This window comes from Ahaetulla prasina, chromosome 2 (assembly GCF_028640845.1).
Source record: "Ahaetulla prasina isolate Xishuangbanna chromosome 2, ASM2864084v1, whole genome shotgun sequence".
NCBI classification, from domain to species: domain Eukaryota; kingdom Metazoa; phylum Chordata; class Lepidosauria; order Squamata; family Colubridae; genus Ahaetulla; species Ahaetulla prasina.
The window spans coordinates 60,666,077-60,681,069 of NC_080540.1; the positions used below are offsets into that span (position 1 = coordinate 60,666,077).

Sequence of the window (14,993 nt, forward strand, 5' to 3'; positions counted from 1 at the left end):
ACAGTATCCTTCCCCATCCATGCCCATCAAGCCATGCCATGCTGACCAAACTATGCCACGCCCACCAAGTCACACCCACAGAACTGGTAGTAAAAAAATTGGAAACCCACCACTGATCTAAATATATTAAATTATTTGCTAATAATCTAAATTTCTGAGCCAAGCGCTAAAATCTCCACTGTTTTCGTCTTTAAAAAATACAAAAAGAAACATACTAAAACATTATAGATAAATATTACAGTTTAACTGTTAAAATATAGTTTACTTTAACCCAGTATCCTTATTTTGGATAGCCAAAATAAGAGCATGCATGATTATGAAGCCTTGTTCAAATGTTTAACAACTTCTTACAACAATTGTATACAACAATTTATATAAACATTATCTTTTCACATTGTTGGGACAAAATATTTTCTTCTGCTCTTATAAACACATATTTTTAGCTTTCACACTGCTGAATATGGACATAAAGCACTATCTGTCCTCTTCACAGACAAACATGATACATATAGAATTATTTACCTCATTTTCATCAGTAAACATATTGAATCTGATATGATTTTAAAAAAAACTTGGTGACTTGAAATACTGGAATTTGAAAAAGGTTTAAAAATGAAAAAAAAAAGATTTTACTTAACAGCTGATTTGAAAATTCTTTCACAAGTTAAGCTGATAATACCCACAAATGAGAGTAGCAGCAAATTATAGTGACCAGATTCCTTAGATTGTACTAAGCTTGCTGTATTCACATTTTACATTTTAAATAATTAGTTTTGCCTTTTTTCAAATTAACTCAGAACCATATCTTAGATGTCCACATTAAAACTCACTATGTTGACTGGCTATTCAACTTTTCTGGTAATATTTACTTTTCCTATTGCAAGATCATGCTTGAAAGAGGTGGGAGTTTGACTTACATTATCATATTTCATAGGATAGGGGAACTATAAGGAAGTGTTGGATTATATCTGAAGAAATGACTTAAATATTAGGAAGAAAAGGAACTACATTTCTTGTCCTGTTTCTTCTTCATTAGGCCTTTGTAATATGCTGTACCTACCTCATGGTGGACATATCTTTTCTTGAATATATATATTCTGGTGCTGAATCAACACAATTAACTGTGAATAGGCCTTTAGTTTGTCTGCAATGGAACAGATCACCTGTGCTTGTAGACGACCTGTCTCCAGTAAATCATAAACATCTCAATCTTATTGTTGGGCCATGATATAAGAATCTGTCTCTGTATTTCAATATGAGAGGAGAGAAACTGATTAAGTGTTTGAGATAAGGTTATATGACACCACAGGTTAGAAATACCTGAGCTGAAATTGGCTTACTGCCCAATACCTACATTTGCAGAATATTCAGCTAGGTGGGACTGAATATGCTTTTAAGGAGATCTCTGCTAGCAGCTTGGCCAAAACATCGCCAAGCCCTGAATAGCAGTCACTGTTTTTGTTTTGATTTAGATTACCCAGGGTCCTCACATATTAATCTCAAATGTAACAGGTTAAATAAAGACATTTAAAAGAAAGGTTCTTGAGTAATATATGTTATTTTAATTAATAATTAATTAATTAATATAAGGTAGGTAACCTGTATTCAGGAAGTTGATATATTTATCCTGCAAATCAATGGTAATAGATGGTAGATTTCTCCATTTTACTGGGTTTTTCTACAGTGCTGTTCTTGCTGTGGAACAATTTGGATATGGAACTCATATCCAGAACAGAACAGAATATCTGTTTGGAAGGGACATTGGAGGTCTTCTAGTCCACCCCCTGCTTCGGCATGAAACCCTACCCACTTCAGACAAATTGTTATCCAATATCTTCTTAAAAACTTCCAGTGTTGGAGCATTCACAACTTCTGGATGCAAGTTGTTCCACTGATTAATTGTTCTGTCAGAACTTCTGCTTAGTTCTAAGTTGCTTCTCTCCTTGATTAGTTTCCATCCATTGCTTCTTGACCTGCCCTCAGGTGCTTTGGAGAATAGCTTGGCTCCCTCTTCTTTGTGACAGCCCGAGATATTGGAACACTGCTATCATGTCACCCCTAGTCCTTCTTTTCATAAGACTAGACATGTCCCGTTCCTGCAACCATTCTTCATATCAAAATACCTTATCCCACTAGACTTGAAATCCTGGGCTTGGAAAACTTGGAACTCCGTCGCTTTCGACAAGACCTAAGTTTAACTCATAGAATCATTTATTGTAATGTCCTTCCTGTCGAAGACTACTTCAGCTTTAATTGCAATAATACAAGAGCAACCAATAGATTTAAACTTAATGTCAACCGTTTTAATCTAGATTGCAGAAAATATGACTTCTGTAACAGAATCATCAGTGCTTGGAATACTTTACCTGACTCTGTGGTCTCTTCTCATAATCCTAAAAGCTTTAACCAAAAATTTTCCAAGGCATTATAAAGTGATATTAACACTTCATGTGATCTTGATTCTAGCCCTCTGTTTAGAACTGTGTTGACTTTTTTGGCAGCTGCTGCACACTGCTGGCTCATATTTAAATGGTTGTCCGCTAGGACTCCAAGATCTCTCTCACAGTTACTACTATTGAGTGAGGTACCACATATACTGTACCTGTGCATTTTGTTTTTCTTGCCTAAATGTAAAACCTTACTTTTTTCACCACTGAATTTCATTTTGTTAGATAGTGCTAATAGATAGTGCAATGTTCAAATCTGTCAAGATCCTTCTGTATCTTAAGCCTACCTTCCAGAGTGTTGACTATTCCTCCTAGCTTTTTTTTTTTTTTTTTTTTTGTTTACATTCTTGTATGTTCAAGAATACAAATACACTAGTTATAGGGCAGGGATTATTTTGTGAGTGAGGTTTGTATTTTGAGTATCATTTTAACTGGCTTCAGGGATGTACATAATTTCATGGCATATCATTAACTTTGCTGTTTCATGGTTCATAATGGCTTTCATATAATTTTTACGTGTATACCTATCTGAATGTGAAATGAATCTTTTTTCTCTTTCCACCATTCCAGAAAAAGAATAAAATGTCCCTGCTTATTTCCTTGAATAAAATAAATACTATTCAACATCACAAAAACATCTTCACTTTTATTACCAAAATAACAAATTATTAAAAGTTTTTTTTTTTTTGTTTACATTCTTGTATGTTCAAGAATACAAATACACTAGTTATAGGGCAGGGATTATTTTGTGAGTGAGGTTTGTATTTTGAGTATCATTTTAACTGGCTTCAGGGATGTACATAATTTCATGGCATATCATTAACTTTGCTGTTTCATGGTTCATAATGGCTTTCATATAATTTTTACGTGTATACCTATCTGAATGTGAAATGAATCTTTTTTCTCTTTCCACCATTCCAGAAAAAGAATAAAATGTCCCTGCTTATTTCCTTGAATAAAATAAATACTATTCAACATCACAAAAACATCTTCACTTTTATTACCAAAATAACAAATTATTAAAAGTTTTTTTTTTTGTTTACATTCTTGTATGTTCAAGAATACAAATACACTAGTTATAGGGCAGGGATTATTTTGTGAGTGAGGTTTGTATTTTGAGTATCATTTTAACTGGCTTCAGGGATGTACATAATTTCATGGCATATCATTAACTTTGCTGTTTCATGGTTCATAATGGCTTTCATATAATTTTTACGTGTATACCTATCTGAATGTGAAATGAATCTTTTTTCTCTTTCCACCATTCCAGAAAAAGAATAAAATGTCCCTGCTTATTTCCTTGAATAAAATAAATACTATTCAACATCACAAAAACATCTTCACTTTTATTACCAAAATAACAAATTATTAAAAGTTTTTTTTTTTGTTTACATTTATACCCCGCCCTTCTCCGAAGACTCAGGGCGGCTTACAATGTATAGGGCAATAGTCTCATTCTATTTGTATATATTTACAAAGTCAACTTGATGTTGTCTGTAAATTTGCTGAGTTCCCCATCTGTCCCCTCGCCAAAATCATTGATGAAGATGTTGAACAATACTGGGCCTAAAACACAGCCTTGGGGTACCCCACTATATACTTCCCTCCATGTAGATGCAGTTCCATTGAGGACTACACGTTGAGTGCGGTTGGTCAGCCAGTTATGAATCCATTTGATGGTGATGCTGTTTAACCCACATTTTTCTATTTTATCTAGTAGTAGGTTATAGTCGACAAGATTTGGAGATGGTTGCCTGAAGATGTTTCCTTTCTAATAGTTTTTTTAAAAAAATATCTTTTCAGATGGGGTGAAGCCAGAAACAAAGGGATTTCTGACTGCCATTTCTAAGAAGAAGCCCAAGGCAGGGAAGGGAGATTCAGCAAAAGAGGATGAAAGTAACAAGGTTGACTCTGCCCATCCTGTTCATATCACTCTTCTTTTTAAAAGATATGTCTTTGATTCACAGAAGAAAATGATTCAGTCTTGAGCCATGTTTGAAGTCTTAAAGACTGAACACCAAAATGACTTGATGGTGGGTTCCATAAACTGTTCACATTGTCCTCTCTTTCTCCCTCCTTCTCCCTCCCTCCCTCTCCCTTCCAGTTCCAGCCTGCTGTGATATAGGTACAGATACATGATACTTTTTTGCAGGTAGTAGAAATGTTTCCATATTAATATATACAGTTTAAACTTTTTCATATTTTTGATGATCAGATATTATAATTGAATCAAGAAACAAAATTAATGGAAAACTTGATGAAAAGTAAAATGCAAATACATCTGAAATTAAATTGTTTACATTCTTGTATGTTCAAGAATACAAATACACTAGTTATAGGGCAGGGATTATTTTGTGAGTGAGGTTTGTATTTTGAGTATCATTTTAACTGGCTTCAGGGATGTACATAATTTCATGGCATATCATTAACTTTGCTGTTTCATGGTTCATAATGGCTTTCATATAATTTTTACGTGTATACCTATCTGAATGTGAAATGAATCTTTTTTCTCTTTCCACCATTCCAGAAAAAGAATAAAATGTCCCTGCTTATTTCCTTGAATAAAATAAATATTATTCAACATCACAAAAACATCTTCACTTTTATTACCAAAATAACAAATTATTAAAAGTTTTTTTAGTTGTTTATTAGTTTTATTTTGGTGAAACAATAGTAAACTGTATTTCTAAAACTTATTAAGTCCCAGTTTCAGCATCCTTGTTTTCTCCCCATACAAAATCACTCATTCTCTAGCAAAACCAAAAATTGGAACGGTAAACCCAAAATCAACCATATGGAGCAAGGTTGGTGTTTCTTTCATGTTTGTTCAAAAATAATTTTACTTGATGAATCGAGATTTGGGTCACAAACCTTAAGCAAATTTTCTTTCTAACCATTATTTGTTGAACAAATTTTGCAAATGAGGATAATGGTCAGGAAATAAATTTCCAATTTCTTTTTCCTCTGTGCCTGGTGCCAATAAACAGATAAAATTTTGTAGGAGCAATAAAGACAGTTTGAGAATGTTTGTATGGTTGCTATTTATTGTGACTTTTTTCTGGGGGGGGGGGAGAATGTACAGAGTGGTCTTTTTTACTACTTTTACTCCATCACAATCCTGTATTTTTTCCTCTGATGACATAATCTTTAAAAACATAACCTAAACTTAAAATTATATAAGATATTGTCATAAGTTTATTTATTTATTTATTTATTTATTTGATTTCTATACCGTCCTTCTCCCGAAGGACTCAGGGCGGTGTACAGGCAAGAATAAAACAGACGGTACAATATACAAATTTAAAATGCAGTTAAAAAACTTATTTTAAAATTGGCCTGAGAAGTAAAATATATAATAAGCTAAAAAAACCCATTTAAAATTAATTTTAATTTTAAAGTTAATTAAGTTGACTGGACTGTTTCAAAAAGTAAAAAAAGATATAAATATAATACATAAATAAAATATAATAGAGACAAGGATGAATTTCAGATAAAATAAAGTGCTCATGATCTTAAGAGCTAGTTCATTTTCAATTGCTCAGATAGAATTCTTTATTGACCAAGTGTGATTGGACACCCAAGATATTTGTCTTTGGTGCATATGTTCTCAGTGTATATAAAAGGAAAAAACAAAACAAATACATTCATCAAGAACCATAAAATACAGCATTTAGTGATAGTCATAGGTTACTAATAAGCAATCAAATCATACTTGGAAACAAATAAAGCTATATAAATAGTAAAAATACAGGCAACATGGTTCTAGTCATAAGTAGGAGGAGATAGGTAATAGGAAGGATGAAAAGAATAATAGTAATACAGTCTTAGTATATAGTTTGACAGTGTTAGCAGAGTGATGGCATTCAGGAAAAAACTCCTTGTGTCTAGTTGTTCTGGTGTGCAGTGCCCTATAACGTCATTTTGAGGGCAGAAGTTGAAACCATTTATGTCCAGGATGTGAGGAGTCTGTCGATATTTTGACAGCCCTCTTTTTGACTCGTGCAGTATACAGGTCCTCAATGGAAGGCAGGTTGGTAGAAATTGTTTTTTCTGCAGTTCTAATTATCCATTGAAGTCTGTGTCTGTCTTGTTTGGTTGCAAAGCCAAACCAGACAGTTATAGAGATGCAGATGACAGACTCAATAAATAGTCGCTAACCTATTGTAAAATAAGGATAGAAGGAACTGAAGAGAATCAGGTATTCCAGGTGCAGATTCCAAAATAAATAGCAGCATAAACTGTGCAACATAAATGAGCTGAGCTGAATGTGAACTCTGGACATCCAGCCTTTACTTATAATTAGTGTGTTACACTCTACTGACCCCCAGTGTTTCATTAAAACTGTAATCTCCCTACTACAGTCTCAGTTATTATTTACAATTTATTTGCTTAGTATGTTTTACAGCACTTCCAATGTACAAATAATAGAAAAACAATTACAGAATTGCTCAGAGAGATGGTGGACTGCTCTTCCTGGAATGTGTTCAAATGGAGACTGTCAGGAAGCTTTAATTTGAATTCCTGCTTAGCAGCCCCTTCAAGTATAGGAGAGAGAAGGTCTGACACATGTATGTTTATCCATAACATTTATACAAAAACGACGACATGAAATGGTAAATTTTCAGTAAAAATCTGAATAATAGGTGCTTGATTTGCCATTCAGGGCCCTGAAAAACAAACCACATAAAAATATAAAAGTAGGCTGCTTTTTCATTTACTGTTCACCATTCAGCTAAGTAGATATGAATCTATTAGCTGCAATTGCTTATAAATGTTGGACATTTGAATTCAGAGGAGCTCTTGTTACAAGATGCGCTCTTGAACATAAGCAGAGTGCTGAAAAAAAAACACTGAGCAATTAAAGTGCAGACCATTGTATTAGAGGAACTTTAGATAATGTCTTTTCTCTGTTCAATGATCTCATTTTGTCCATCATTTTCATAATCCATTCTATAATAGAAGAATTATAGCTAATGCTGAACCTTTCCATCATTGTACATGCAATAATTTTTCTGAAGTAACCTTGTTCAGAAATAAAGCACCATGGGTTTTTTCCAATTGTGTATCCCAAAAGAAGTCCCAAAAGAAAAACCTCTGGTTTCAAAACAGCTGACTCTTTTCTGACACCTCTCAGTTTCTCTCCAGTTGTTGGATTGGGCCTACAAAGGTATTCAGCTACTCCATCAAGAAAGCTAAATTGTTTTGCATGCTACTTCTTTTCTTACTGCTATATTGGCTTTCAAAGTCCAAGTGCAAAAGGTCTAAAGTTACATTCCCCTCACTTCGACACATATTTAAAAGTGGACCAGTTCTAGAGAAAATGTACTGAACATTTCCAAAGATGTGTGGATGCTCACACATAACAAAAGCAGAATGGGACAACTCACCAAGGCCAACTTGCCATGGTCAAGCTGCCACGGCCAATTCGCCGCTCCCAACTTACCACGGGAAAAATCGACATGGCCAACTCTCCATGGACAGCTTGCTGCGCAACAAATCAATAATTCAATTTAATTATTTAATCTATTTTTAAAAATATTTTAATTTTTGTCATTTACATTTTATTTTGTCCCTCCTTTGGCATCCTTTTTAAAATTTTATTTATTTTTTATTTATTATAAATTGTCAAAAAAGAAAAAAAACAGGAATAATATAAAAATACAATGACAGGGACAATAGGCACATTAGTGCACTTACGGACACCCCCCTCGACGGACCTCTTAAGTGTGAAGTGAGGTCCACAGAAATCAATTTGTGACTAAAACTGTGAAAATTTGTAGCTGAGACAACTGAATCAGAAAGAACATTCCAGACTTCGACAACTCTGTTACAAAAACTGTATTTTTTACAGTCAAGTTTAATGATTCTATTCCACCATTTCTTTGATATTAGTCCCACGGCGAGTTGCCCTGCGGTAAGTTGGCCTCAGGAAGTCAAATGTTTTTATTTAACTAAGCATATGAATGTAGGTTAATACAGTTAATTCAGGTTTGCTTCCTCTCATAGCATGTGATGCCTCAAGATCATTTTGTACTGAAGCTACTGTATAAGATGCTTATCTTATACTTTAACCTTTTTTTCTATTTCCCTTACTTTTTTTTTCTTGCTTTCATCACACTTCTTTGCTCTTCTAGATGGTCTTAATAATTGCTGCTTTGTTTGGCTCTGTTGGAAACTTTACTATACTAATGAAGACCCTGTAACTGACAATGTTTAAAACACCATATTTTGTACTATTGTGCAAACTTCTGGAAATAAAGCATTTTAGGCATATTTCAATTTATTATTTGTAGTGTTTCCCTACCTAATCTCATTTAGAATGGACTGTGGGCAACAGGAATAGTTCTAGACAAACAGTATACATTAAGTTACCTTAAAAAGACAGCTTTGAATTCTCTCAATATTTCACTATGAACTCTGAATTAATAAAGGAGAGGAAGCCGTTTCTCTCTTCCCCCCAAACCCCCCTGCCCCCATCTACAGTAGTTAATTCTGAAAGAAAAACAGAAGTGCACCCAGGAACTTTGATTATAATGTACTATTACCCTGATCTCTGGCTACTGTCCTGAGGCTGTTGGATATACATTCAGAAAATAAGTGAAATAGTGGAACCAAATGATTACAAGAAAATCAAAGCTTTTAAAGACATTTGTAGAATGAACAGATGTTCAAATGTTCTTTTATTTGGGCTCCAGACAGACGCAGCTGAGATTTTGCTTTCATCCTGGTAATCGGTGCATTATGGTGTAATTTGTAAAAATGGCATTAAAAATATTAACAGGGTCATATTGTGATCTACTGACTCTGTTTCATTAAGCCGTGAAACTCCAGAATGGCAGCGAGGGAAAGGATTAAATGTTGTGGAACATGTCGTACCGCTAGCATCTGCTGCAGGAGACAATACCCGTAATTACTGCAAAAGTAAAAGGTTTGAAGCAGATACTGAGCAAAGCCAGAAAATGAGAAATTGATGCTGATATCCAGGGCTTAATACAGCATCTTGATTGGAGAAGAAGGTGCCTGTTGAATGAGGTTGGGTGGGGTGAGCCTGAGGGCACAGACAGACCTCCAAGTGCCCTCAACAACTCTTTAAAATATTGCAAATGACCAGCTGCCTGCAAGGAGTATAAACCCTTCCATCCCCCCCCATCCAGTCAGAGCTAAAGAAGCATCTTGGATGAGAAGCAAGACGTCTTCAAAGAAAAACCAGAAAGTCCAGCTGCCTCTTGAAAAAAAATCACCTTTTGTCATGTCTTCGGCTCCAGAGCCGGCCTCCTGGCAGAGAGTGACTCGAGAGTGAGGGGGAAGAGCCGACAGGGCTTCCCTCTGCAGGACCTTCCTCTCTGGCTCTGCTCCAGGTCCCAGAGGCAGGCCAGGTGGAGGAGATGACGAGGCCTCTTTCTCCCGCACCTTCCCCCTTCCAGGCAACGCCTCAAGACCCAGCTGCTGACAATCAGTCCTGGTTAAATCCCAGGTATCGCAAAAAGGAGAGGCGGGAACAACAAAAGAAGGGGTAGGGCAGGCCTAGAGAGTGCTGAGTCATGGAGCCACACCCCACAGGGTATGAAAGCAGGAGGAGCTGCTCTATAGCTTCTTGTGACGGACAAAAACTGACTCTTGGAAACTCTGGCTGCAAGAGACTAAGAATTTGGCTTCTGGATTTCTGTTTATTAACTGCAGTTACGCTGGCTTCTGAGGAGATAAGAGAACTTGGCAGGCAATCGTAGGTTCGTTGCCAGAACTGATATCTGTCATAGGAATAAATTGCTGGCAAATATAGTCAGCTCACGTGTCTTCTGGTTGTGGTTGGGGGGGGACAGAACACCTTTGGGACAACCATGACCTGGATGACTGAGAATCTCCATAGACTTCCTCGCATCCTGGACATAAACTGTTTCAACTCCTACCATCAAAATGACACTACCTGAACAATTAGACACAAGAACAGTTTTTTCCCAAACGCCATCACTCTGCTAAACAAATAATTCCCTCAGCACTGTCAAACCAGTTCTAAATCTGCATTACTATTACTCTTCTCATCGTTCCTATCACCCATCTCCTCCCATTTATGACTGTATGACTGTAACCTTGTTGCTGGTATCCTTAAGATTTATATTGACTGTTTCCTAATATGATTTGATTGCTTATTTGTACCCTATGACTATCATTAAGTGTTGTACCTTATGATTCTTGATGAATGTATCTTTTCCTTTAGGTATACCGAGAGTGTATGCACCAAGACAAATTCCTTGTGTGTCCAATCACACTTGGCCAATAAAGAATCCAATCCAATCCCCATCCCCATCCATTCCATTCCATTCCATTCCATTCCTGGGAGTTTCTCCCCCCTGGTGGAATTTATTTTGGCTTCATTTAGAGTTTGATCCCAAAGAATTCTGTTGCCAACTCTCTTTGTCCCAGGTGGTTGATGGCAATCATGGTAATCAAGTTTAAGCTGGAGCTGCAGTTGTGTCTGTAACACTGAGTAATTCACAGCAAATAGAATGGGACTTTTAACAACAGAGCCAGGTGTTTTTGCTACAGTTTTACCAGTGAAGCATCGGGATGGAAAGGAAATCCAAATCCTGCCATTATTATGCCCTTTTATGCCCAGCTTCCTTAGTTTAAATATTTAACAGATTAGAATAGATTTCCTCATCTAGGAGCCCTTCAAGGGACAAATTGTTCTCTTATCAATTGAAAGTGTAAGAGTTAGATCAAAGGATAGGATGTGGCAGTTCCCTTCTGCCCAGGCAAGATGCCTCTTCCATATCTGAGCCACCACAGTTGCATTTGGAAAACAAGATGTGATTAACATGGTGCCTCGGGGGCGGGGGGGGGCACTGCATTCATAACAAAACCCAAATCTTGGGTTGTACTTGTGGGGGAAAAGGAAGGGCTGGAGTGGTCAGGTGTTGGTTATCACTGACAGTGGTATGAGAGCAGACTCCTAATTGTCACTCTTAAAGCCATTCAGAAAGGGGTGTATGAACTGAAGTGGCAATTTGAAGAGTTCTGAGCACAAAACTTCACACTTCGGGTTCCAAAATGTTCTCCAAACTTAAGGAAATTGAATATTCCAAAATGTGCTGTTCTAGCATGTCTCAACTGCTTACCTTCTTGTTTTTTGATTTTTCCAAGCCTGAATATGTGTACAGTGCATTTGTCACAGGCGCATTGTTAGCTCCAAAGACTTGGGAGTCAGAGAGAAAATTTGCCATACAGAAACTGCTGTATTGCAATTTATGCACAGTAAGAGCAGACACTGCATTCAGTTATCTTATTACTAAATTTTGTTCTTGTACACCCACTGCAACCCCCCCCCACTTCCTCCACATTATTAAAAAGTGGTTCCTCGTACCCACCAACCTCTCAGATTAAATACAAAAAAAAAAAAATCACACCCGTCTCCTTGCTTCCAAAATGTGTAACTGATTTATTTACATTAAATTGTTGCTTCCTCCAGTACATTGTTGTCTAGCTTTTTGGACCTTCCCCATCTAAAAAAACAAAATAAATAAATGATAAAATCTTGTCCCTCGAATCTCAATTAATTTATTCACATAAAAAAACTCTTCTTTTCTATGGAGCAAACTCTTTAATATAAATAAAACAATTATGGGGGCTTGGTTGGTTTTCCTAAGGTGGAGTATAATGGGGATTCTCATTTTCATGTTCTTTTCCATGTGAAATACAGAATGACTGCTACATTTGGGTAGCAAATTTATTTATTTAAATAAATAAATGTATAAATAGTAATAATAATAATAATAATAATAATAATAATAATAATAATAATAATAATAATAATAATAATAATAATAATAAATAATAGAATAGAATAGAATAGAATAGAATAGAATAGAATAGAATAGAATAGAATAGAATAGAATTTTATTGGCCAAGTGTGATTGGACACACAAGGAATTTGTCTTGGTGCATATGCTCTCAGTGTACATAAAAGAAAAGATCCGTTCATCAAGGTACAACATTTACAACACAACTGATGGTCAATATATCAATATAAATCATAAGGATTGCCAGCAACAAAGTTACAGTCATACAGTCATAAGTGGAAAGAGATTGGTGATGGGAACGATGAGAAGATTAATAGTAGTGCAGATTTAGTAAATAGTTTGACAGTGTTGAGGGAATTATTTGTTTAGCAGAGTGATGGCCTTCGGGAAAAAACTGTTCTTGTGTCTTGTTGTTCTGTTGTGCAGTGCTCTATAGCGTCGTTTTGAGGGTAGGAGTTGAAACAGTTTATGTCCTGGATGTGATTGATTTTATTTATTTGTTTGTTTGTTTGTTTGTTTGTTTGTAGTAAAAGTTTCTCCCTCCCATACAATCAACAGATAATGAAATCACTACTCCAAGAATTAAACTCTGAGGTGTAATAAACAGATCCCAGCAACACAAGGAAAATACCCACACCTTGTGGGAGTTTATCCTATTCTATAACAAGAGCAGGCATCCACATTCTGTCAAGCAGAAGAGAGGCAAATTTGGAATCTCTAGGCAAGAACTGTCAATCAATCCCAATCCTGCACAGAAAGGTTTCTGGGTATGCCCATACAGTGCCAGAAAAATGTAGATTGGGGACAAATGTCGAAGAACTTGCCCCCTAAACTATGGATCTACAGCAATGGGCCAATAAAAGAGCAAGGAAAGATTCTATTTTTGTTGTAATTCTTGTTGGGGCTGAAAGAAAATCAGTTAAAGACATGTTCAAAGACTGGGGACTATGTAGGATAAGAAAAATGCTGACAGATATGTTTATAGTTTCTTAAAAACATCTTTGCTAAAGGAAAATTAGAGTTCATGAGTTGTAACAGGACATTGCATGTATTCCCCCATCTTTTTCTTTTCAGGTGAGTTCCTCAAAGCAGAAATATGCACTGTGCATGTATGGTTGTCAAATGCAAGCAAAAAAAAAAAGTTTTTTTTTTCAAAATGTAAGAAGAAATACAAAAAATAATGTTGCAAGCATTATACATTAGGAAGAAACCTCAAACTGATGGAGACGTTTTCACTATTTATCCATTTTCGTTGGGGCATGCTGAACTGAATCCACTGTTAACCTCTTTACTGTGTTTAATGCCATATGTATTATTGTTTAATAATAGACAACCCATTACCTGTTGGTCATCATTTCCTGACCTAAACAGAGAAATAGAACGATCGCGGGCGGGCAAAAGAGGAGTGGGAGCAACTATCAACTTTCGGACAGCTTTCCCACTGACTTTCCTTGTATCAAGCTGGCAGGGAGTGTTTGAAATGATGATCACATGACCATGGTTGACTGTGGTGACATGGCAATATGGAAAGCACTAAGCGGCCACAACTTTGCCAAATTTCAATCCCGTGGGAATCAAGGATCCAGGATTTTGGATGATTTTCTGTAAATTAATCCATTTAAGGTAAATTGATTCAAAAATTGTTGCCCTGTGATGCAATTTTTTCCCCAATTGAAAGTTACACGCAATCAACCAGGTGAGTTTTAGTAGTATATAGATTTACTTAAAGTTGCACACTACCTGACACTCAATATCTCTGGGCAGCCTGTGACAATAATGGTTCTGAACATGTTTAAAAATCTTCCTCGACCAATTTTCAGTAGGTTGCACTATAAATAGAACTCACTTTATATTATGACCACGGGTATTCACACTATTTGGATGTTACATGCAATTATAAAATGAATGGAGTTTACACTGCCAACACCATGACGCACATTTTGTCATTTGTCCCCTTGTTCCTCCCGTAGATGCCATGCTATGACCATACATTTGTGAATTTATAGTGAAAAAAATAAGATAATAAGAGGCTTGTCCACAGTTTCTATTGTTTTCTATGTGTGCAATTTTGAATTTTCTACCATCAGAACATAGAATGCATGGAACAAATTACTAAGAGTTCAGAATCCTGAGGGAAGTTTTTTCTTTAGCTTTCAACTACTACTTCTCATTTTATGCATTCCCTTCTATTAAATGGATGCATACTATTTCTGCATTTATACAGGAATGCAGTACTACCAGTGGTGGGTTTCAAATTTTTTTACTACCGGTTCTGTGGGCATGGCTTGGGGGGCGTGGCATGGCTTGGGGGGCGTGGTTTGGTGGGCGTGGCAGTATATTGTAATATCCATTCCCACCCCACTTCAGGGGAAGGATATTGTGAAATCTCCCTTCCCTTCCCAATCCAGGGGAAGGTTACTGCAGAATCTCCATTTTCTCCCGATCAGCTGGGACTTGGGAGGCAGAGAATAGATGAGGGTGGGACCAGTCAGAATTTTTTCTACCGGTTCTCCGAACTACTCAAAATCTCCGCTACCGGTTCTCCAGAACTAGTCAGAACCTGTTGAAACCCACCTCTGAGTACTACCCCTCCCCCCAAAATTCTAGAACGCTTGGATTCCAAATAAATCTTCTCTTAGGAATTAACATATTGTTGGTCATGGTCATCACCTAGTAGTTTCCTTTGTCTATTTGTGTAAAAAAGAAAATAAAACCTTGCTATCCACTTGATTTCAGGTTCAGAGAGAAA

The 14,993-nt window shown here is 36.2% G+C and overlaps 1 protein-coding gene across 2 annotated transcripts in view; it reads left to right on the plus strand.

Annotated features, from left to right (window-relative positions):
• EEFSEC (eukaryotic elongation factor, selenocysteine-tRNA specific) overlaps nucleotides 1-14,343 on the plus strand; it is a 187,678-nt gene extending 173,335 nt beyond the window's left edge. Inside the window, exon 7 of one of the 2 annotated variants that reach the window (XM_058170044.1) lies at nucleotides 13,574-14,343. In XM_058170044.1, coding sequence (XP_058026027.1) covers nucleotides 13,574-13,611 — 38 coding nt within the window. In that variant the 3' untranslated portion in view covers nucleotides 13,612-14,343. Of the gene's footprint in view, nucleotides 1-4,250; nucleotides 5,458-13,573 lie in introns of those variants that run through there. The other variant, XM_058170043.1, reaches the window with a different exon arrangement.
• The last annotated feature ends 650 nt before the right edge of the window (nucleotides 14,344-14,993 follow it).